Source organism: Scyliorhinus torazame, chromosome 1 (assembly GCF_047496885.1).
Source record: "Scyliorhinus torazame isolate Kashiwa2021f chromosome 1, sScyTor2.1, whole genome shotgun sequence".
NCBI lineage: Eukaryota > Metazoa > Chordata > Chondrichthyes > Carcharhiniformes > Scyliorhinidae > Scyliorhinus > Scyliorhinus torazame.
This window is the reverse complement of record NC_092707.1, coordinates 155309020-155332886: the sequence shown is the minus strand read 5'-3', so window position 1 is coordinate 155332886 and position 23867 is coordinate 155309020. Positions and strand designations below refer to the sequence as shown.

The following is a 23867-nucleotide window of genomic DNA, read 5'->3' as shown; positions in this document are numbered from 1 at the left end:
TTCTGAGATGTTGCAGGTTATGCTGCCAGTTGCTTGAGTCATAATATACATCAGTACATTATGGTGCAATCACATACACACACTGATGGACATGCAGTAGGACCAACCAGCATACATAACACTGCAGCCAATCACCAGTGAGAGCACAAGCACTATAAAGACAGGGGACAGGAGAGTTCCCGCTCATTCTAGCAGCTGCCAGCTCAGAGCACAGAGCTCACAGCCTGCATCACAGACATTCACCATGTGCTGAGTGCCTCACCATAGCTAGTGATAGGAAAGGGTCCACAGTTAAGCTGATATTGCTTATACCCACGTTTACAGTATGTTAGCATATTGAACAGTTAATAAAATAGCGTTACACCACTTCCAGCATTGTTGGCTTGTTTGTGAACCAGAACACCCAACACGGCAGCTTGAATTTACATTATCGAGAGTGTTTGCAACATTTTCTTTTTGCGTTAATATAATTATAACAATATGGCAGCTCCCTGAAGCAGCTGTCAGCCTTTTGGTAGCTCGTTGGAAACATGCACCTGCACCACCTTTTTCATTGAATCTCTACAGGGAGGAAGGAGGCCATTTAGTCTATCGGGTCTGCACCAACCGTCTGAAAGAGTACCCTACCCAGGACCACTGCCCCACCCTATTCCCATAACCCCTGCCCCACCCTATTCCCATAACCCCATCGGACCTGTACATCCCTGGACATTAAGGGGTAATTTATCATGGCCAATCTACCTCACCTGCACGTCTTTGGACTGTGGGAGGAAACCGGAGCACCCGGAGGAAACCCACGCACACACGGGGAGAAAGTGCAGACTCCGCACAGACATTCACCCAAGGGTGGAGTTGAACCAGGGTCCATGGCAGCAGTGGTAACCATTGTGCCACCGGAGTTCTTGATGTTTAACTTTCCACAGCGTGCATTTCACGAAGGCTGTTAATTGACCAGCCAGCATTCAATTGCGCTCCGGGGCCGATCACAGCCAGACGTGCGTTTTGTGTCGGTTTCCAGGCCCTCAGGGTATCTGCGCCTGACAGGCAAAAGGCTCAGGCCTAGATCTGATGAAAATTCATCAACCTGTAACGTTAACTCTGTTTCTCTCTCCACAGAAGTGGTTAGATCTGCTGAGCATTTTCGGTTTTTATTTTGGAATTCCAGCACTGATGTACCATCAATGACGACAGACGAGAGTCGGAAGAGTAAACTGTGGCTTTAGTCAGCTGAAAGACACCTGCTGGCAGCCAGTCCCAGAATGAGGGCAGGGCTGGAGGTTAGCTACCTTTATACTTGAGCCCGAGGGGCAGAGCCAGCAGGGACGGTAGCATTGTGGATAGCACAATTGCTTCACAGCTCCAGGGTCCCAGGTTTGATTCCGGCTTGGGTCACTGTCTGTGCGGAGTCTGCACATCCTCCCCGTGTGTGCGTGGGTTTCCTCCGGGTGCTCCGGTTTCCTCTCACAGTCCAAAGATGTGCAGGTTAGGTGGATTGGCCATGATAGATTGCCCTTAGTGTCCAAAATTTCCCTTAATGTTGGGTGGGGTTACTGGGTTATGGGGATAGGGTGGAGGTGTTGACCTTGGGTAGGGTGCTCTTTCCAGACTCGATGGGCTGAATGGCCTCCTTCTGCACTGTAAATTCTATGAAGGGACAAACCCAGACATGTAACAAACAGTAAGAACAGTATGTACAATATAATACAGTGGTTCACCACAAGCACAGAGAGTATTTTGCTTTAAAAAAGTAATTTACTGGCTCAAATGCAGTTTGGGAGATTTTGAAAGGCATATAAAAATGCAAGTTCTTTTGTTTCTTTATTCAATGAACCAGCAGAGGGCATTCTAACTTACAGAAGCTTACAAAAAAAGCAGCTGCTAATATTTAAGTGAATATGTAAAGCACACACTACTGACCTTTCCCAGTGTCTGCTGCAGTTCAGTACCTTTATCAAGATATATGTGATTGTTTAACCAGCACTAGCAAGAGTTTTAAATTGTAAGAGTCCTTCCTGTTTATTTCCTTTGTTCACATTTCTGTTATGTTATTTTATTATTTTGGTCCTTGGACCCATTCTTGGAATGTGCCTTCATAGAATCATAGAATTTGCAGTGCAGAAGGAGGCCTTTCGGCCCATCGACTCTACACCGGCCACTGAAAGAGCACCCTATCCAAGCCCACACCTCCACCCTATCCCGGTAACCCAGCAACCGCACCTAACCTTTGGAAACTACGGGGCAATTTCGCGTGATCAATCAACCTAACCTGCACCATTTTTGGACTGTGGGAGGAAACCGGAGGAAACGCACGCAGAAACGGGGAGAACGTGCAGACTCCACACAGTCAGTGACCCTAGCCGGGAAACGAATCCGGGACCCTGGTGCTGTGAAGCAACAGTGCTATCCACTATGGTCCCGTGCCGCCTTTAAGCAGAAGACGCAAAGTTGAAGCGGCCTTACTGTCAGGCTACTGCGTTCCCAGGTTTTGTTTTTGGAAAGGAGTAGTCAAGACTCCACAGCACCAAATGGATCTTAGGAACCAGGTTTGGAGTGAGTCGGATCAATTGGTTTCCCGTAAACTGGTGGGTTGGCCTGCCTGACAATGGTCAGTGATTGGTTCCGGCATGATGCTTTGTGAGAACTGGGCAAAAGCATTTAGAACTTGAAAGTGAAAGGAATGCTCCCTCTATCTCTCCTGCTTGCTGAAGTGAACAAACTGCTTTATTGTTCTGAAACATAGAATCCCTACAGTGCAGAAGGAGGTCATTCAGCTCGAGTCTGCACTGGCCCTTTGAAAGAGCACCATACTTAAGCCTTCACCCTATCCCCATAACCCAGTAACCTTTTGCACATTACGGATCTATTTGGCATGGCCAATCCCCCTAACCTGTACGGGCTGGATTCTCTGTTAGCCAACTCCGAAATCGCGAAACGCGATCGGGCGGAGAATAGGTTCCGACGCCAAAAATCGAGCCAGGCGCCATCTCCGGCCCCCCAAAAACAACGTAATCGCGGCGCTCGCCATGCGGCCTGAAAGTACAGGAGGCATATCATTAGCAGGCCTGACGCCCGATTCTCTGGGGCCTCGCGCCTCGGATGGGCTGATTTCCCGATGGTGTGTTTCTAATGTCCTTTAAACATTTGTGAACTTGGCGTGCTGGCTGCTGAGAGAGAGAGGAGAGAGAGCAGGCAGAAAGTGGCGTAGGGTGACTGTAGGCTTCCGGCCTGGACAGCGACCGTGTTGGCTCCAGCGGGGGGGGGGGGGGGGGGGGGGGGGGGGCTGCCAGGCCGGGGGAGGGGATGGGAGGACAGGCCGAGCAGCCGGGGAGTACCCCACCAGGACAGGGGATTACGGCAGCCATCTTGCTGGCCACCCACCCCGGCGCCTGGGTCATATGACACCACAGCCCCCCCCCCCCCACCCCACGCCCCCCTCCCCTCCACCCCACGCCCCCCTCCCCCACGCCCCCCCCGACCACCCCACCCAACCAGCACCCAACTGGCGCCAGGACCAGGGCACCAGCGGGGCCAGGGTGTGGGGGACATGCATGGTTGGGGCCCACGGTGCCAACCGGGGCAACAATGTAGCTCATGGGACCTGGTTGGGCACGGGTTTATGCGCCATGATAACCTGTTTGCCTTTCACCCCCTGCAGAAAATAATGGCTTTTGTTCATCAACCTGCGATGCTGGCCGCTGTAGCGATGGCCGCTGCCCTGTATGGAGCCCTGTGGCAGCATGAGCGGGGGCCGCCCAGGGAGGAGACGGAGACTGCAGCAGAGGAGCGGGCCACAGAGGGGCAGGTGGCAGCCGCTCAGGCTGGAGGGCCACCCACCTGACAGGCCGAGGAGGAGGAGGTGGCAAGGAGGAGCTGGTTGAGGCCCCGCCTGTACCGGCGCCGTACAATGTTAGGACCTTCCGGACCGGGCATGCAGAAGGAGACTGCGGTTGAGCAGGGACACAGTGCGACACATCTGCCAGGTGATGGCACACCTGGCACCACATGGGTATGGGGGCGGACACCCGCTCCCGGTGGCCATCAAGGTGACGGTAGCGCTGAACTTTTAAGCGACGGGGTCTTTCCAGTTGCCGAATGGGGACCTGTCTGGCATCTCCCAGGCATCGGCGGAGGTGCATCCGTGCCATCACAGACGCCCTGTATGCCCTGGCAGAGCAGTACATCGAACACCCTGTAGACCGCGCACACCAGGGTGCCCAGGCAGTAGGGTTCGCTGCCGTCGCCGGGATGCCCCGGGTCCAGGGGGTCATCGATGGGATGCATGTCACGGCCACCGGCGGATAACAGGGCACTGTTCACAAACAGGAAGGCTACCATTCGATGAACATACAGGTGATCGGAGATCATCAGATGCGCATTTTGCATGCCCCCCCCCGGCTGCGGGGCTCGTTGCTGGGCAACAGGGGTTACCCGTTGCGGTCATGGCTGGTGATGCCTATACGGAGGCCGGAGACCCACTACAGTGATGCCCATACAACGATCAGGGGTGTGGTCGAGAGATGGTTCCGTGTCCTGAAGATGTGCTTAAGGTGCCTGGTCCGTTCTGGAGGGGCCCTCAAGTACGAGGCAAGAGGGGTTGCCTGCATTGCGGTGGTCTGCTGCGTCCTCCAGAACACCGCGCAGCAGAGGGGCGATGTGCTTGAGGAAGACGGGAATAATGAGCAGGACATGGGGCCTGGCCAGGCACGGGAGGCCACACAATGCCATTGCCAGGGCCAGCACGCATGGGACACACTCGCCGCGACACTGTTCACAGACTTGGCGGGGGGGGGGGGGGGGGGGGGGGGTTCGCTGGACTGGGGCACGGACACCACCATACCACACCCCCTCACCTCTCACGCCACCACACCACCCGCATGCACACCTCCTCTGTAATACATACCTGTGGCCCCACGAGCTAGGGCCACTGGATTGCTAGTGGCAGCGGGTCTGGTCTATGGGATGGAGGATGATGACAGCCCGCTCTGCGATGAACTCCATGCTCCACATCGTATGACAATGTCTGACTCATGCCCACAGCAGCATCTTCCACCTGGGTGATCCCTGCATGAGAGCTGGTCAGTCTATCAAATGGTCCCGTCGAATCCCTGGGGAGGGGGTGGTAAGACGGTCCACCCACTTTGCCTTCACTCGTCCCTCACCCCCCATTCCCACTGGCCAGCACTGACCACCCCACCCCCATCAGACAGACCCCAGAGGCAGGTTTCAACAGTGTTAACAAGTGTTTAATGTGAAGAGATATATACAGTCTGTGCCCTAGCCTCTATAGCTAAACTGTGCCCTGCACCTGTGCCAACTTAACTGGTGTCTTCTGGTCTTACGGGCCCTAACACCGCGCATAGTGTGGTAAACCACTGTAGCACCTGTATTAGGTGATGTACGGTAGGACCTGTACTACAGGTTCACCCTGCCCGCTGGCTCCGCCCAGGAGGCGGTGTATAAATATGCGTGTCCTCCAGCCAGCAGCCTTTTCGCCAGCTGCTCTGGGAGGCCACACATCTGATAGCAATAAAGCATCAGTTGGATTCAACTATCGTCTTTGTCCAATTGATCGTGCCTCAATTTATTGCTATCAGTTTCTAAGGATGGACCTCCGTATCAAACCGGATCGCCTGCAACTGGATCCGCACACAAGCGACGCCAGAAAGGACTTCCAGCACTGGCTAGCTTGCTTCGAAGCGTATATCAACACGGCGCCAACCCCTGTTCCGGAGGCTCAGAAGATTCAGATTGTATATTCCAGGTTGAGCTCCAAAGTCTTTCCGTTAATCCAGGACGCGCCGAATTACGCCGAAGCCATGACTCGACTCAAGGACAACTACGCACAAAAGACGAACACGCTCTTCGCCAGGCACACACTCACCATGGTGAGTCCATAGAAGACTTCTGGCGGGCCCTAATCCCACTAGTCCGGGACTGTGACTGTCAGGCCGTTACGGCCACAGAACACTCAGACCTCCTTATGCGGGACGCTTTTGTGACTGGAATTGGGACAGATCTCATACGCCAGCGACTCCTAGAAGGGGCCACGTGCGACCTCGCAGAGACTAAAACACTAGCGCTCTCCACGATGGTCGCCCTGCGCAACGTCCAGTCCTACACCCCCAGCCGTGCGGCCCACCCCTCCTACGCTTCATGAACCCCACAGACAGCCACCCCAGCGGGGGCGCTGCCCACCCAATACGCCTGCGCTGCACGCCAGCCAGCGAACCCCGGGGGCCCCCGATGCTATTTTTGCGGCCAACAGAAGCACCCCTGCCAACGCTGTCCGGCCCGCATTGCCCTTTGTAAAGACTGCGGGAAGAAGGGCCACTTCGCCGCGGTGTGCCAGGCCTGCTCAGTAGCCGCTATCACCCACACCCCCCTCGGTCACGGACAATGAGCGCCGCCATCCCCCCCTCTCAGACCACATGCGGTCAGTGGGTGACATCTTCCCCTCTGCGCAACACGTGTTCCATGGGCGCCGCCATCTTGTTCCACCCCCGCAACGTGCATTCCATGGGCACCACCATTTTGTAACCTTCAAGATCTTCAGGCGCCGCCATCTTGTCTACCCCTCAGCACATGGGCACCACCAGCCGTCCCATTATCCGACGAGCAACCAAGACTCGCCTCCATGTCAATCGACCAATCTTGTTCCCATAACCTGACCAACGCATCCACCAGCGTGAAAGTCGACGGACATGTAACCTCCTGCCTGCTGGACTCCGGGAGCACCGAAAGCTTCATACACCCGGATACGGTAACGCGCTGCTCCCTCACGATACACCCCGCCAACCAAAAAATCTCCCTGGCCTCCGGATCCCATTGCGTAGCGATCCGGGGGTACTGTACGGTCATGCTCACGGTCCAGGACTTAGAATTCGGCGGCTTCCGCCTCTACGTCCTCCCAAACTTCTGCGCTGCACTAATCCTCGGCCTGGACTTTCAGTGCAACCTCCAGAGCCTAACTCTGAAAAATCAACCGGTACACGCAGCTCGACACGTACCCCTTCCCAAGTATATCTGACATGGTTAACCAGATTATGCAGTAATGGGTCCTCTCAACGGTAGACCTGAAATCCACCTACCACCAGCTCCCCATCCGTAAACCAAACCGTCCATACACTGTCTTTGAGGCAGACAGCCGCCTACACCACTTCCTTAGGGTCCCCCTCGGCGTCACAAACGGGGTCTCGGTCTTCCAAAGGGAGATGGACCGAATGGTCAACCGGTACCGGTTGCGGGCCACCTTTCCTTATCTAGACAATGTCACCATCTGCGGCCATGATCAGCAGGACCACGACGCCAACCTTGCTACATTTCTCCACACCGCTACTCTCCTAAACCTCACTTACAACAAGGAGAAGTGCGTGATCAGCACAAACCACTTAGCCATCCTCGGCGATGTGGTCCAGAACAGAGTTCTGGGGCCTGATCCCGACCGCATGTGCCCCCTCATGGAGCTCCCCCTCCCCCATTGCCCCAATGCCCTCAAAAGCTGCCTGGGGTTCTTTTCGTACTGCGCTCAGTGGGTCCCAAACTATGTGGACAAGGCCCGCCCACTCATACAGTCCACCCAGTTTCCCCTGATGGCCGAGGCACAACAGGCCTTTGCCCGGATCAGAGCTGATATTGCCAAGGCCACAATGCACGCTGTAGATGACACACTGCCCTTCCAAGAAAACGACGCATCAGACATCGCCCTTGCTGCCACCCTCAATCCGGCAGGCAGGCCCGTGGCATTCTTTTCCCGCACCTTTCATGCCTCAGAAATCCGGCACTCATCCGTCGAAAAGGAGGCCCAAGCTATCGTTGAAACTGTGCGGCATTGGAGGCATTACCTGGCCGGCAGGACATTCACTCTCCTCACTGACCAACCATCGGTAGCCTTCATGTTCAAGAACACACAGCGGGGCAAGATCAAGAAAGATAAAATCTTGCAATGGAGAATCGAGCTCTCCACCTACAATTACGAGATTAGGTATCGCCCCAGCAATCTCAACGAGCCCCCAGACACCCTCTCCCGAGGTACATGTGCCAGCGCACAGGTAGACCGACTCCGGACCCTGCACGACAGCCTTTGTCACCCAGGAGTCACTCGGTTGTACCACTTCATTAAGGCACAAAATCTGCACTGCTCCGTCGAGGAAGGACAATCACCAGGGACTGCCAGGTCTGTGCAGAGTGAAGCCGCACTTCTACCGGCCGGACCACGCGCGTCTGGTGAAGGCCTCCCGCCCCTTTGAACGCCTCAGCATGGACTTCAAAGGCCCCCTCCCCTCCACCGATCGTCACACATATTTCCTCAGTATGATCGGCGAATACTCCAGATTCCCGTTTGCCATCCCATGCCCCGACATGACGTCTGCCACCGTCATCAAAGCCCGAAACACAATCTTTGCTCTGTTCGGTTTCCCTGCCTACATCCACAGTGACAGGGGATCCTCATTCATGAGTGATGAGCTACGTCAGTTCCTGCTCAGCAGGGGTATCGCCTCCAGCAGAACGACAAGCTATATCCCCCGGGGAAACGGACAGGTAGAAAGGGAGAATGGGACGGTATGGAGGGTCGTCCAGCTGGCCCTACGGTCCAGGAACCTCCCGGCCGCCCACTAGCAGGAGGTCCTCCCTGATGCACTCCACTCCATTCGCTCATTACTCTGCACTGCCACTAACAATACACCCCATAAACGTCTTTTTGCCTTCCCCAGGAAGTCCACTTGGCTCACAGCTCCGGGAACCGTGCTTCTCCGTAAGCACGTCCGACTCCACAAGGCGGACCCGCTGGTGGAGAGGGTGCACTTGCTCCACGCAAACCCCCAGTACGCCTACGTGGCGTTCCCCGGCGGCTGCCAGGATACTGTCTCCCTCAGGGACCTGGCACCAGCAGGTTCCACCCCCACACCCCTCCGCCCCCAGCGCCACACGCCCCCTCCCCTCCCCCATCGCTCCCAACAGCACTCACCCCAGGACAATCCGTCCTCCCCCTGCCCAAGCCCAATGATGAAGAGGAATTCGGCACACTCCCAGAGTCACCATCGACCAGATCAGCACCAACATTGCCGACACCATGGCGTCGCTCCCAGAGGAACATCAAGACCCCGGACTGGCTAAACCTCTGACCGGTCCACCGGACATCAAAGGACATGTGTTTGCTCACATCTTGTAAATATTAACTCATTGTTGTATATCGTATTCCCCGCCCCCGCCGGACTCAATTTTTAACAGGGGGTGAATGTGGTAAACCACTGTTGCACCTGTATTAGGTGATGTACGGTAGGACCTGTACTACAGGTTCGCCGGTAGTCCCTGCCTGATGACTCCGCCCAGGAGGCGGGGTATAAATATGCGTGTCCTCCAGCCAGCAGCCATTTCGCCAGCTGCTGTGGGAGGCCACACATCTGATAGCAATAAAGCCTCAGCTGGATTCAACTATCGTTTTTGTCCAATTGATCGTGCCTCACATAGGTGGTTCCCCAGACGGTACAGTAGGGGTGGAGGCAGCCTGCTGTGACTCTTGCCCTGCGACGAGGGTCCATGTTGGCACTTGTCTCCAGGGGCGGCCCGTCCTGGATGGGCCCAGCTGTTCCTCGGGCGTACAGGGTGTCATGGTGCTGCCCTGTTCTGCCCACTGGATGCACAGGGACAGCAGATTGGGGGGTTCGAGGTGCTGCGCTAATCTGGCACCTCCCCTTCGGGAGCCACCGGCATGGACCCCAGCACCTCCTCCTCCCCCCTCGGAATGCCCGATGGTCCCCGGGCTAATCCAAGGTACGTGGTGCGAGTGGAGCCATCCCCTGATTGTCTGTGAGAGGGCAGCCCTGTCCTGGGCCTCGGCCCCCACCTGCACAGAATGCACCAAGCCTAGCACATTCTGACCCATACCGACACCATCACCCCCATCGCGGATGCCACCCGTGTGGTTTTGGCCTTGGTGGCACTCATGACCGGCACCACACCCAGCTCCTGCACATGCATGGACTCCTCCACCTGCACCCACAGGTGGATGCCGGCCATCATCTCCTCCTCTAGTCCCTGGGTCTCTGCCTGCATCCCCACTGTGGGTGGGACTGGATGTTCCAGGAGCCCGGGACCGGTCTGGGCGGCAGCTGGTTCCTGGGGCTGGACTGCCCTCCGGCCATCTGGCCCCTTGGCTGCTCCTACCTCCACCTGCTGTACTGGACCAACTGTGTGGTGCACACCAGATAGTGGCCCAGGAGCCTCTTCACTAATTTTCCCACAGAGGTGATAGTCTCTTGAGATGGTGGAGGGTGTGGGAGACAGCTGTGGCGGAAAGTCTCTGTCCCCATCTGACCTGAACTCCGGGGTATCCGGAGTCTCGGGCAGTGGGCTGGTGTTCCGGTTGCTCTCCCAGTCAGTGCTCTGCCGTCCGGGGGGCATCGGCTCTGGCACTGGCTGGGGGCGGTGGGCACTGGGTGGACCGGGCCCATCTCCAGCAGGTCCGGTAAGACAGAAAACGGCATGTACGGTGAAGCAGCCGAATGGGGGTGAGGCGTGAGGGTGAGAGGGGTAAGAAGGGTGATGAAGGGGGGTGAGGTGGGTGGTGAGGGTGAGGGGGGGCACACGTGTCATGAGGATCCGCAACTAGGCAGGGAGTCTCACTTCCTCGCCCGCCGCTGACCTCCGCCTCGGTGACCTCCCTCTCCTCCGGGCTACCGACCACATCCAGTGCCCTCTGCTCGGGCATGGTGATGGGACGCAGGTCTGATGGTCTCCCTCCAGTCTTCTCCCACTCCCGGCGGTTGTGCGCGGCCTTGTCCTGGGGTATGGGGGAGACAACGACACTGTTAGACGGTCCGGCGCATGCAGCCCAGGGGTTGGGTAGACGATGGCGTCAGTGGCCAGCGCACCCGGCCATTGCGGCTGGCATGGGTGCCGGCATGTGGGGCAGGGTGGGGTTCCGGCGGTCCCCCCTGAGGGTGTGGGGGGGGAGGTTCCGGGTTACCTATGTGTGTGTGTGGTGGTGGTGGTGGGGGTTCCGGGTTACATGTGTGCGTGTGTGTGTGTGGGGGGGGGGGGGGGGGGGGGGGGGGGAGGGGGGGGGGGTTGGTGCCAGGGGTACAGCGCTGCCTACTTACCCTGAGGAGGTCGTGCAGTTTCTTTCTGCACTGGATAGCAGTCCGGGTGACTTCGCTGACGGCGGCTGCCACCTGTCCCCAGGCGTTCCTCCCGGGCTGGGGTACAGGATCAGCCGCCACTCTTCCAGGGCGTCCAAGAGGATGTCTAGCTCTGCGTCCCAGTACCATGGCGCTGCTCGCTGCTCTCTTTCCAGCCATGTTGGCTGCGACAGTCTATGTGTGTGTGTGTGGGGGGGGGGATGAATCGCTGTGCGGCAATCACGGAACCGACAAATCCAACGCCATTTCGCTTGTAAACGGTGGTGTTTCTCGTGACGCCCGTGCTAGCGCCTTTATAGTTGGTGAATCGTTGCACGTGTCGTGCCGTATTTGCCATCGTAAAGGTTCACACTTGTCACGACGGCGTCAGCACTTAGTCTCAGAAACTGAGAATCCAACCCCACATCTCTGGACTGTGGGAGGAAACTGGAGCACGCAGAGGAAACCCACGCAGACACTGGGAGAAAGTGCAAACTCCACACCAACAGTCACCCGAGGCTGGAATTGAATAGGGTCCCTGGAGCTGTGAGGAAGCAGCGCTAACCACCGTGCCACTCCTGAAAGCTGTGAGAGCCTGACATATCCTTTGTGGTGAACCTGGAATGATGCTGAGTCTGCCGAGAAGGCAGACAACCTTTCCAGAGAAAACCATCTTGAGCCTAGAAGGAAGAAGTATCAAAGCAAAAGCTGAACTTCAGAAAGTCTCTAACTAGAAATCATCCCAGTGCAAATATCTTTATCCTTTTATTTTTGTTAATATTTTCTCTCCCTTTCAACCAGCCTTCTCCCTCTGTGTTGTTTTGTCAATGTGTGTGTGGACTAGCCCAGGGTGTTGTGACAATTCTTTAAAACACTGCAGCCACTACATACCAATTGTTGTAATCACTCCATTAGCATTTGGAAGTTTTGGAACAGGAACATTATGTTTCTTCTGCAGAGTAAACAGAATGATACAGGATGTGAGTGATTGTTTTGTCAGTCAATGATCAACATCTCTCTGGTCTTACTCATTCTTCCCCACCAAGTCAAAATAATAATAATCTTTATTAGTGTCTCAAGTAGGCTTACATTAGCACTGCAATGAAGTTACTGTGAAAATCCCCTATTCGCCACACTCCGGCATCTGTTCGGATACACTGAGGGAGAATTCAGAATGTCCAATTCACCCAAGAAGCATGTCTTTTGAGACTTTGTGGGAGGAAACCAGAGCACCCGGAGGAAACTCACGCAGACATGAAGAGAATGTGCAGACTCCACACAAACAGTGATCCAAGCTGGGAATCGAACCCTAGATCGCTGGCGTTGTGAAGCAACAGTGTTATCCACTATGCTACGGTCCACAAATTACCAACTCTGGACTTCCCTCAGCACTGTGGATGTACCTACGCCACATGAACTGCAGCAGTTCAAAAAGGACAGCTCACCACCATCTTCTCGGGGGCAATTGTGTATGGGCTATAAATGCTGGCCTAGCCAGCGATGCTCACAGCCTGGAAATTAATACATTATTAAAAATTACCTGATCCTCCAACAATTCAATGATTTTCAAACATCCCAATGAGTACTTCCTGATGTACTTTATTCATAATAATCTTGAATCATTTTTTGCACTTTAAGCTTTTGTACTATTATCTATATTTCTCAATTCAAAAAGCCAAATGATAAAATGTATCTAACAGTTGGAATTGACTGTTAGCTCTCAAGAAATGCACTAAGTACATTTGTTATAAGAACTAACAAAAACAGTTAAGCTGTGGCTCACTGGTAGCACTCTTGCCTTTGGGTTAGAAAGTTGGGAGTTCAAGTCCTGCTCATTCATGAGCACCGATTCCTGGTACACTCCACTTCAGTACATCTATACCAACAGCACATCTTAAATTCCTTCAATCAGCCCATTTTACTCCCACCAATTGTTGAGGCATTTTAATCGAACTTGTAGGTGCGGCAGATAGTGAAGATGATACAATCGACTACAACAGGTCATATAGGAAGGCTAGCAGAATGGGGAGTAAAGGTGGAATTTAAAACAGAGAAGTGCGAGATGATACATTGTGGGCAATGTGGACTTAAAGGCTCAATTCCGAACAGTGTATAGGGACACAGCACGGTAGCACTATGGCTTCACAGCTCCAGGGTCCCAAGTTCGATTCCCAGCTGGGTCACTGTCTGTGTGGAGTCTGCACGTGTTTCCCGGTATCCTCCCACAAGTCATGAAAGACTTGTTAGGTTTATTGGATATCTTGAATTCTCCCTCCCGGAATGTGGCAACTAGGGATTTTTCACAGTAACTTCATTGCAGTCTTAATGTAAGTCTACTTGTGACAATAAAGATTATTAAAAAGGTACCTGGCAGATTATATGCATAGATCTTTGAAGATGGGAAGACATACTTAAAGAGTAATAAGTATATGGGATCTTAAGATTCCCAAGTCGAGATATGGAGTAGTAAAGCTGAAGTTTTGCTTAACTGAACTGGTTAGGTCACAACTAGAGTGTTGCACCCTGTCCTGGTACCACATTAAGAACAATCTGAAGGTCCTTGAAAGGATGCAGAGGAGATTTACCAGAATGGCTCCGGGGTGAGGGAATTTACCGATAGAGAAGCTGGAATTGTTCTACTTGGAGCAAAAGAGGTTAAGAAGAGATCTGATCGGAATGTATGTGATGGTAGAATCATAGAATTTACAGTGCAGCAAGGAGACCATTCGGCCCATCAAGTCTGCGCCAGCCCTTGAAAGAGCACCCTACTTAAGCCCATGCCTCCATCCTACCCCTGTAACCCAACCTAATCCCTGGACACCAAGGGGCAATTGGCTAAGGCCAATCCACCAAACCTGCACATATTTGGAATGTGGGAGGAAACCGAAACACCCGGAGGAAACCCATGCATAAACGGGGAGAAAGTGCAAACTCCACACAGTCACCCTGAGGCTGGAATTGATCACGGGACCATGGAGCTGTGAGGCAGCAGTGCTAAGGTTTAGATAAGGTGGAAAAAGAAAAACTGTTTTCATTAGTTGATGGTACAAGGACTATGGACATATTAAAGGTTTGGGAAAGAGGTATGGAGGGATGTGGGGGGGGGGGGGGGGGTGCGGGAAGATAGCATTTTACAGAGCGATTTGTATACAGAGCGATTTGTAATGACTTAGAATACGTTGCCTTTGAGGGTGGTGGAAACAGAGATGATCAATAATTTCGGAAGGAAATTGGATGGACAGAAGGGAAATATACCTACAGTGCTAAGGGAAAGAGCCTGATGATTAAACTGATTGGATGACTCTGCAGAGATCCGATATGGACTCAAATGAGGCAAATCGCCTCCTCTCTGTCATTATGACTCTATGGGGCTGATTTCTGCAGAGCAGGAAAGAAATTTCATACCTTTAAAAGTGGTGGGTGGGACCCAGATGCGAAAATCCTGCCCTCATTTCCAAAAGGTAGCATTTTTATTCACATAGGTGGGGAATTGTGAACTCAGCAGCGCCATTTGAACTTAGTGCTGAGTTCAAACTGAGCTCATTTTGGCTATAACAAGGGCCTTGTGGGAGTCATTAATTCATGGAATAAACATAAATGCTCATGGTGGGAGAATAATGCTTGTTTAAGAATCACTATCTGACAAATTTTAAATCCCTCACTCTCTAAACATGAATAAACAGGCTGAAGCGGTCAATGAAATTTTTAAAAAGAAGCCCTTCTGCTGGACTGCTTTGATTGACATCAGGCCAACTCGTGCAAGTCAGAAAAAAAAACACATTACCACCTCGTCATGCAATTTGAATAGAGTTCTCTTGTTTAAAAATTTTCAAAGCCATTTTTATGGCATTATGAATGCGTTTCAAAAGCAACAGTTATCTTAGCAGAGGGCTTGGAGTTCACAGCTTGACTGACAATTTAAAGATACTTTTAATGGATTAGCTGTCTTTTACAAGATTTGAATATAAGTTAGTTTTGATAGAGACTAACCAATTGAGGAGATTTAAAAACTTTGAATGGGTTTAATGAATGGCAGTTTTTTCACCATCATGATCGAGAGCTTTATTAGATTGTTAGAGACTTTTTGTTAGAGACTTTTTGCATCGCTACATGGCTCCTGAAGTCTGCCTATGATGAATACTATGTGACAGGAGATGATGATGTCACGCAGATGCAAAGGGGCATGAGGATAAGAGGAGTTTTGGGGTGGGGAGAACCAGGGGAGTGAGAGCAGAAGGCTTAACAGCTTCTAAAGCAACTGAAACAATGCTCCACAGAACTGATGCAGCCTTGCTAACCAGCCTGCCTCGGCATTCTTAGCTACCTCCATGGTTATCCAAGATCTGCTTCCAAGGTTGCTAGGCCCAACTGTATCATGCCCCCACCTCCCCAGAGCGAAAGTTAGATATAACGGGCCATTTAAATCTAGGTGGGTCTCCCAAGTCGGGAAATTTCCAGACTTGCCTACTTTGGTAGCAAAAATCTGACATTATGACTTCAGAGTTTTGAGCACATTGCTCGGCTGATACTTCCAGCAGAGTACCAAAGCAGTGCTGGACTATGGAAGGTGCCTTTTTTTAGATGAAGTGTTAAACAAGGCCCAGTCTGACCTTGGGTGAATGTGAAAATCCCACACTATTCAAAAATGAGCAAAGCAATTTGCGCTGGTGTCTCAGCCAAGTGTTCTTTCTTAAATCACAAGTGATGTGGTGATTACTTCCCGTTTGTTTGTGGGAGCTTGCTGTACACAAACTGGTTGCTGTGTTTTCTCGTGACACTTCAAAACTATTTTGTTGACAATAAAGCAGTTTGGGATACCCCCGAGGTTAAGAAAGGCGAATGAAAGTCCTTTCTTTCGTAACCCCAGGCTATCTACTGAATCAAAGGGCTGAATGGAATTGCACTCGGCATTCGCACATGAAGTGTACCTTACTCACCATAGACATCACTTTTTGTCCTTCATGACCTCTAAATCCTTTTCTTATTCTTTCAGCAAGTCTAGTAAGCAGAAAAAGAGAGTGGAAGCACAGTGTTAATACAAAGTAGCAGCACCATCACGCTGCAATCTTTAGTAAAAGATATTACTGCGCTTGTGAGTGACTGAGTTAGCCACCAATTTCTTGCCAAGATCTACAAGCCCAACTGATCATTTTCTGTAGACCTTATTGTTAGGATTGCTGATCTCCATGGGTTGTCTTGGGGAATCTCCAGGAATTAAAGATTATTGTTGCGAGCAAAATCCTAGGATGAATGAAATCTTTGGGCATTTAAAAAAAAACAATCTTTTGTGTTTATCAATTTATAAAACATATTGGAGGTGGAACAAAATATTGTCTGTCTGACATTTAAGTATCATCCAATTGGTAAGGAAGAGGTAGTTTGCTTTCCAATTGGCTATGGGAAGGCAGAGGACCATGAGAGTAGACATTTGGGGCCACCTGTACTGGAGTAAGTAGGGGGTATAGGGTGGTTGAAGGAGACAGAGGTCATGTGATAATAAACCTCCAGGAATGCACCCAACCAGAATTGGAAACCTCATCCATGGCATGCTGCATTGGAAAATGATGGTACACACTCTGCCACAAAGTAAACCCCTCTTGTGAGTAGTTGCTGGTGAAGACAAAACACTTCCCGCACTGCTTTGTACTCAATACCAGCAATTTACACAGCTTTTTTCTGTCCTTCTCCCCCTTCACCAACCTGTGGGCCCATATGCAGCAAGAGAGGTGAGACACACTCTGCAAATCAAATCCGGGGCACACCAAATCCAGTGGTGTCTGTTAGCCTGGAGGGTTCTGACACAAATATCAGTACTACAAATGTGGCAGCTTGGTATAAAGTGAAGAGTATGGAAATCAGTTCTGGTGCCCATGTTATAAAAATAATAGATAGGCATAACTGCAGAAGGTGCAAGAATGAATTACTAGGATGCTAGGTCAAAGAGACGCAGCCTGAGTGAGACACATCCAGAGTGGGGAATTTGAAACTTGGTAATTTGGTGCAGTGAGGTAATTCGGTGCAGAGTGGGAGAAGGTGTTTTTTCCCTACAGTTTTAGTCTCTCTCTTTCTTCGGGCCTAGTTTCGGGAGCCGTTCGGAGGAGGAGGAGCAGTCTCTATGTGAGTATAGAAACCTAACGGTAACTTCCTGTTTTCCACTTTTTCCCCCAAAAGTGACGTAAGAGGGAAGCTGTGATCTGATTGATAGCAAATCTGCCCCAAATTTAAAAAAAAACACAGCTAAACTCGTAAACTTAAATTAAACTAATTAATTAATTAGAGATGGCTGGTCAGGTGATGTGCTTGAGCTGCTTGATGTGGGAGCTGGCAGATCCCATTGCGAGCTGCAGCGGCCACTTCTGCAGTAAGTGTTGGCTGCTCGAGCTCCGGCTCAGAGTTGATGGGCTAGAGTCTGAGCTTCAAACACTGAGGCACATCCGGGAGGGGGAGACTTACCTGGACACTGTGTTTCAGGAGGCAGTCACACCTGTCAGAGTAAGTAGTTTAAATCCTGCCAGTGGCCAGGGACAGCAGGGTGTGACTGCAAGTCAGGCAGGTAAAGGGAACCAGCAGTCAGGAACTCAGGAGCCTCAGCCCTTGACCCTGTCCAACAGGTATGAGGCACTTGCTCCCTGTGTGGATGGCGAACAGGGCTGCAGGAAGGATGAGTCAGCTGACCAAGGCACGATGGTTCAACAGGCCATTCACGGGGAGGGAGTAAATAGGCAAGTTGTAGTTGTAGGGGATTCTATTGTCAGGGGGATAGATAGTATCCTTTGTGAGCAGGACAAAGAGTCCCGCATGGTATGTTGCCTGCCCGGTGCTAGGGTGCGGGACATCTCTGACCGGCTTGAAAGGATACTGGAGAGGGAGGGGGAGGATCCAGTTGTTGTGGTCCATGTCGGTACCAACAACATAGGCAGGTCTAGGAAAGAGGACCTGTTTAGAGATTATAAAGAGCTAGGATTCAAATTAAAAAACAGGTCCTCAAGGGTCATAATCTCCGGATTACTGCCCGAGCCACGTGCAAATTGGCATAGGGAGGCAAGAATAAGGTAAGTTAACACGTGGCTGAAAGAGTGGTGTGGGAAAGAGGGGTTCCTTTTCATGGGCCACTGGCATCAGTTTTGGGACAGGGGGGACTTATACCGTTGGGATGGTCTCCACCTGAACCGAGCTGGGACCAGTGTTCTGGCGAAAAGAGTAAATAGAGTGGTCAATAGGACTTTAAACTAGAGATTGGGGGGGGAGGGGGGGGGGGGGGGGGGGGAGTCAGGGAACCAAGAGGTGAAGTAATCAGTGGGAAGCGTAGCTGCTTAGGAATACAAAAAAGCACAAAAATACAGAACTCAGGAGAGGTTACGATAGTCCCCATCTCACAAAATATGACACAGTGTATGGAAAGGCTCAGTAAACCAAGGTTCACCACACTAAGAAAACAAAAAGGGACGGTCAATAGAGAATTAAAGGTGCTATGTTTAAATGCGCGCAGTGTACGGAACAGGTAGATGAGCTTGTGGCCCAGATTGTGACTGGCAGGAATGATGTGGTAGGCATCACAGGGACTTGGTTGCAGGGGGTTCAGGGCTGGCATTTAAACATCCAGGCATTCACAACCTATCGAAAAGACAGAGGTGGGCAGAGGGGGTGGGGTTGCCTTGTTAATTAGGAATTAAATTAAATCAATAGCACTAAACGACATAGGGTCAGATGATGTGGAGTCTGTGTGGGTAGAGTCGAGGAACCACAAAGGCAAAAAAACCATAATGGGAGTTATGTACAGGCCTCCTAACAGTGGTCAGGACCAGGGGCACAAAATGCACCACAAAATAGAAAGGGCATGTCAGAAAGGCAAGGTCACAGTGATCATGGGGGACTTCAATATGCAGGTGGACTGGGTAAATAATGCTGCTAGTGGACCCAAAGAAAGGGAATTAATTGAATGTTTACAGGAGGGCTTTTTGGAACAGCTTGTGATGGAGCCCACGAGGGAACAGGCCATTCTGGACTTAGTGTTATGTAATGAGCCAGACTTGATAAAAGATCTTAAAAGTAAGGGAACATTTAGGAGGCAGTGATCATAATATGGTAGAATTCAGTCTGCAATTTGAAAGAAAGAAGGTAGAATCAGATATAAAGGTGTTACAGTTAAATAAAGGTAACTACAGGGGCATGAGGGAGGAACTGACGAAAATCGACTGGGAGCAGAGCCTAGTGGGAAAGACAGTAGAACAGCAATGGCAGAAGTTTCTGGAAGTAATTGAGGACACAGGACAGAGGTTCATCCCAAAGAAAAGAAAGGTTATCAGAGGGGGGATTAGGCAGCCATGGCTGACAAAGGAAGTTAGGGAATGCATCAAAGCAAAAGAGAAAGCCTATAATGTGGCAAAGAGTAGTGGGAAGTCAGAAGATTGGGAAGGCTACAAAAACAAACAGAGGATAACAAAGAGAAAAATAAGGAAAGAGAGGATCAATTATGAAGGTAGGCTAGCCATTAACATTAGGAATGATAGTAAAAGTTTCTTTAAATACATTAAAAACAAAAGGGAGGCAAAAGTAGACATTGGGCCGCTCCAAAATGACGCTGGTAATTTTGTGATGGGAGACAAGGAAATAGCTGAGGAACTAAATAAGTACATTGCATCAGTCTTCACAGTAGAAGACATGAGTAATATCCCAACAATTCAGGAGAGTCAGGGGGCAGAGTTGAATATGGTAGCCATCACAAAGGAGAAAGTGCTAGAGAAACTAAGAGGTCTAAAAATTGATAAATCTCCGGGCCCAGATGGGCTACATCCTAGAGTTCTAAAGGAGATAGCTGAAGAAATAGTGGAGGCGTTAGTTATGATCTTTCAAAAGTCACTGGAGTCAGGGAAAATCCCAGAGGATTGGAAAATCGCTGTTGTAACCCCCCTGTTCAAGAAGGGAACAAGGAAAAAGATGGAAAATTATGGGCCAATTAGCCTAACCTCGGTTGTTGGCAAGATTCTAGAATCCATCGTTAAGGATGAGATTTCTAAATTCTTGGAAGTGCAGGGTCAGATTAGGACAAGTCAGCATGGATTTAGTAAGGGGAGGTTGTGCCTGACAAATCTGTTAGAGTTCTTTGAAGAGATAACAAATAGGTTAGACCAAGGAGAGCCAACGGATGTTATCTATCTTGACTTCCAAAAGGCCTTTGATAAGGTGCCTCATGGGAGACTGCTGAGTAAAATAAGGGCCCATGGTATTTGAGGCAAGGTACTAACATGGATTGACGATTGGCTGTCAGGCAGAAGGCAGAGTTGGGATAAAAGGTTCTTTTTCGGAATGGCAACCGGTGACGAGTGGTGTCCCGCATGGTTCAGTGTTGGGGCCACAGCTGTTCTCTTTATATATTAACGATTTAGATGACGGGACTAGGGGCATTCTGGCTAAGTTTGCCGATGATACAAAGATAGGTGGAGGGGCAGGTAGTATTGAGGAGGTGGGGAGGCTGCAGAAAGATTTAGACAGTTTAGGAGAGTGGTCCAAGAAATGGCTGATGAAATTCAACGTGGGCAAGTGCGAGGTCTTGCACTTTGGAAAAAAGAATAGAGGCATGAACTATTTTCTAAACGGTGACAAAATTTATAATGCTGAAGTGCAAAGGGACTCGAGAGTCCTAGTCCAGGATTCTCTAAAAGGTAAACTTGCAGGTTGAGTCCGTAATTAAGAAAGCAAATGCAATGTTGTCATTTATCTCAAGAGGCTTGGAATATAATAGCAGGGATGAACTTCTGAAGCTTTATAAAGCACTAGTTAAGCCCCATTTAGAATACTGTGAGCAATTTTGGGCCCACACCTCAGGAAGGACATACTGGCACTGGAACGGGTCCAGCGGAGATTCACACGGATGATCACAGGAATGGTAGGCCTAACATACGATGAACGTCCGAGGATCCTGGGATTATATTCATTGGCGTTTAGGAGGTTGAGGGGAGATCTAATAGAAACTTACAAGATAATGAATGGCTTAGATAGGGTGGACGTAGGGAAGTTGTTTCCATTAGCAGGGGAGACTAGGACCCGGGGGCACAGCCTTAGAATAAAAGGGAGTCATTTTAGAACAGAGATGAGGAGAAATTTCTTCAGCCAGAGAGTGGTGGGTCTGTGGAATTCATTGCCACAGAGGGCGGTGAAGGCCGGGACGTTGAGTGTCTTTAAGACAGAAGTTGATAAATTCTTGATTTCTCGAGGAATTAAGGGCTATGGAGAGAGCGCGGGTAAATGGAGTTGAAATCAGCCATGATTGAATGGTGGAGTGGACTCGATGGGCCGAATGGCCTTACCCAGCTCCTATGTCTAATGGTCTTAGAATCAATAGTAATAATTATCAGGAAAAATTTAACAGCCTGGGGAACCTTTTACTCTGGAAAAGAAAGGAGTGACCTAATAGAGATCTTCTAAATTCAAAAAAGATATGATAGGATGGACATAGTGAACATGTTTCCACCTGTAAATGTGACAATTGCTATGACATTAGGTGAATAGCCTAGATGCATTTAAGAGGAAACTAGGTAAATATGTGAATGGGAAAGGAATAGAAGAATATGCTGTTGGGATGAAATGAAGTAGGGTTGGATGAGGCTCATGTGGCTCATAAACACCATGGACCCGTTCGACCAAAAAGGCCTATTTCTACATTGAACATCCATTGTCATTCTATATAATTTCGGGACCCCTATCAGACACTGTGAACCAACCACACACTAGTTAAGTTATGCTTGGACAATTGGAAATGGTGCAGTGTCAAGAGTCACCTCTTGTCCTGTCTTCATATCTAAGCTGCCAGAAGCAAAAGGCAGCAGCCAGTTTGTGGCAATTCTTGGGGCTGGTGGAGTGACTTTTCAGGGCTATTGGTCTGCCTGTCATGCCAATGTGAGTGAGACTCAGTTGCACACTCAACAGGCCTGGAGACCTGAACATAGAAATGTTTCCAGGAAGGGTCAGATTTGAATACAACAGGGATCACATTTTTCTCCCAGTTCAGTTTCACAGCCATCAATAACTCTGTACATAGCCATAACACAGTGATAGGTAGCCCTCAGGAGATTGTGGTTTCAAGTTCTATTCTAGAAGATTTCTGCACACAATCTCAGCTGCCACTTCAGTGACGCACTGAGGGAATGCTGCACAGTTGGAGATGCTCATTCACAGACTTCTGAACGAACATGGAGTTTGTCTCAGATCAAAGATTAAAGTCTACCAGGCAGTGGTTCTTAAATCACATTTTTATGGGTGCGAGTCTTGGGACAACCTACCGATATCACATAAAACGTTAAAAACTAGAAATAGTCCATAATAAAGCTCGAAATGTTAGCTCTCTCCACAGATGCTGCCAGACCTGCTGAGTTTTTCCCAGCATTTTCTGTTTTATTTTGAAACATTCCATTTTTGCTGTCCGATATCAATTTGCAAACAGGCAACAGGACAAAACACAGAGGTTCTTGCAAGGTGTTGCAGACCTGACATCGGGAACATGCTCATCAGAGCTCAGCGTCCTGGGTTGGTCATGCGGTTCACATGGAAGATTCCCGTATAGCAAAGGCAGTTTTTTCCATTAGCCAGTTGAGTATGGGAACCCGCCAGTGGCGGACCTATATTTTTGGGACCTTGAAGCTTGAACTGTTATGGGGGCCCCTTCGCAACCAGCAACGAGGTCTGAGTAACCACTGTTATCTTCTTCAATCGGGGTGTTCCACGACAGATCACCACAAATTTTAAAAAATTTTAACCACTACATCTCAGATTTTGATTAAAATTGCTGTACTGGATTATCTCACATGTCAAAGTCACTGGTGTGAATAAACATTTCCTATGCCTTATAGTTTTCGAGTTATGGGGGGATGAAAATTAGGGAAATGTTATATACATGCATAATGCATCATAGAATGATGAAATAAAACATAGGAAAGACCCCAGTCAATATAATCTTTTATTTTAGACACCTATGAGAATAAATGCTACATTTTACAAAATACTTTGTTTTCTGTTTTTTCTAGCAACATATTCACATACAGTTTTGTCATATGAGAGCTTCCTGGCAATGTCATTTTCTAGAGACAATATGCATAAAGAATTTAAGCACTCTTCAGTCATGGAAGGATAGTTTGAAAAATTCCTTTCTGCTTCACAGCCCATGATAGGCATTGTCAAGTACAGCTTAAGCGCAGTAGTAATATTGGGGAACACTTCAATTAGGTGTTGCTCACGAAATAAGCTGAAGAACTTCTGCGCATTGCATTTTAGATGGCGTGTTTTCTTCTGTGTCCTGGGATTTCCTAAGGTGCAAATATTCTTTGAACTGATAACACTCGTTTACTAATTTGTGGTCAATATCATCTTTGTAATACAATATTATAAGTTTAATACTGTCCTCATCAGTTTCAGAATTGCTCACCAATTCTGAGAGGAACTTGAACCTTTTCGCAATCTGCTCATATGGGTCAATCCTCTTGCTTATCACAATTTTACTATTATTTGAACACTTTTCATAATAAACACCTGTAATTTAACACAAATTCACCCTTTTATTACTTTTTCATAAATGCTTGTAATATAGTATTAGCCTAGGCCATGCGGTCGTAGCCTACCTTCAGTTCACCTCTTCTTAAAAACAATAGGCTTAGGCTAATCTAACACTATTTCACCTTTATTACTTACCTTACTTCTAAATATAACATTTATTTTTGAGTAGGGGTAATTAAAATATTGTACCCTTATGAACACTTT

General features: G+C 49.8%; 1 protein-coding gene across 4 annotated transcripts in view; it reads right to left on the bottom strand.

Annotated features, from left to right (window-relative positions):
* Positions 1–23867, bottom strand: part of LOC140415336 (uncharacterized) — a 100259-nt gene that overhangs the window by 33216 nt on the left and 43176 nt on the right. For all 4 annotated transcript variants that reach the window (XM_072501047.1, XM_072501046.1, XM_072501045.1 and 1 more), the window contains 2 exons: positions 16055–16115; positions 12009–12069 (listed from right to left, as the gene is read on the bottom strand). In XM_072501047.1, the coding sequence (XP_072357148.1) occupies positions 12009–12069; positions 16055–16115 (122 nt within the window). The remainder of the gene's footprint in view (positions 1–12008; positions 12070–16054; positions 16116–23867) is intronic.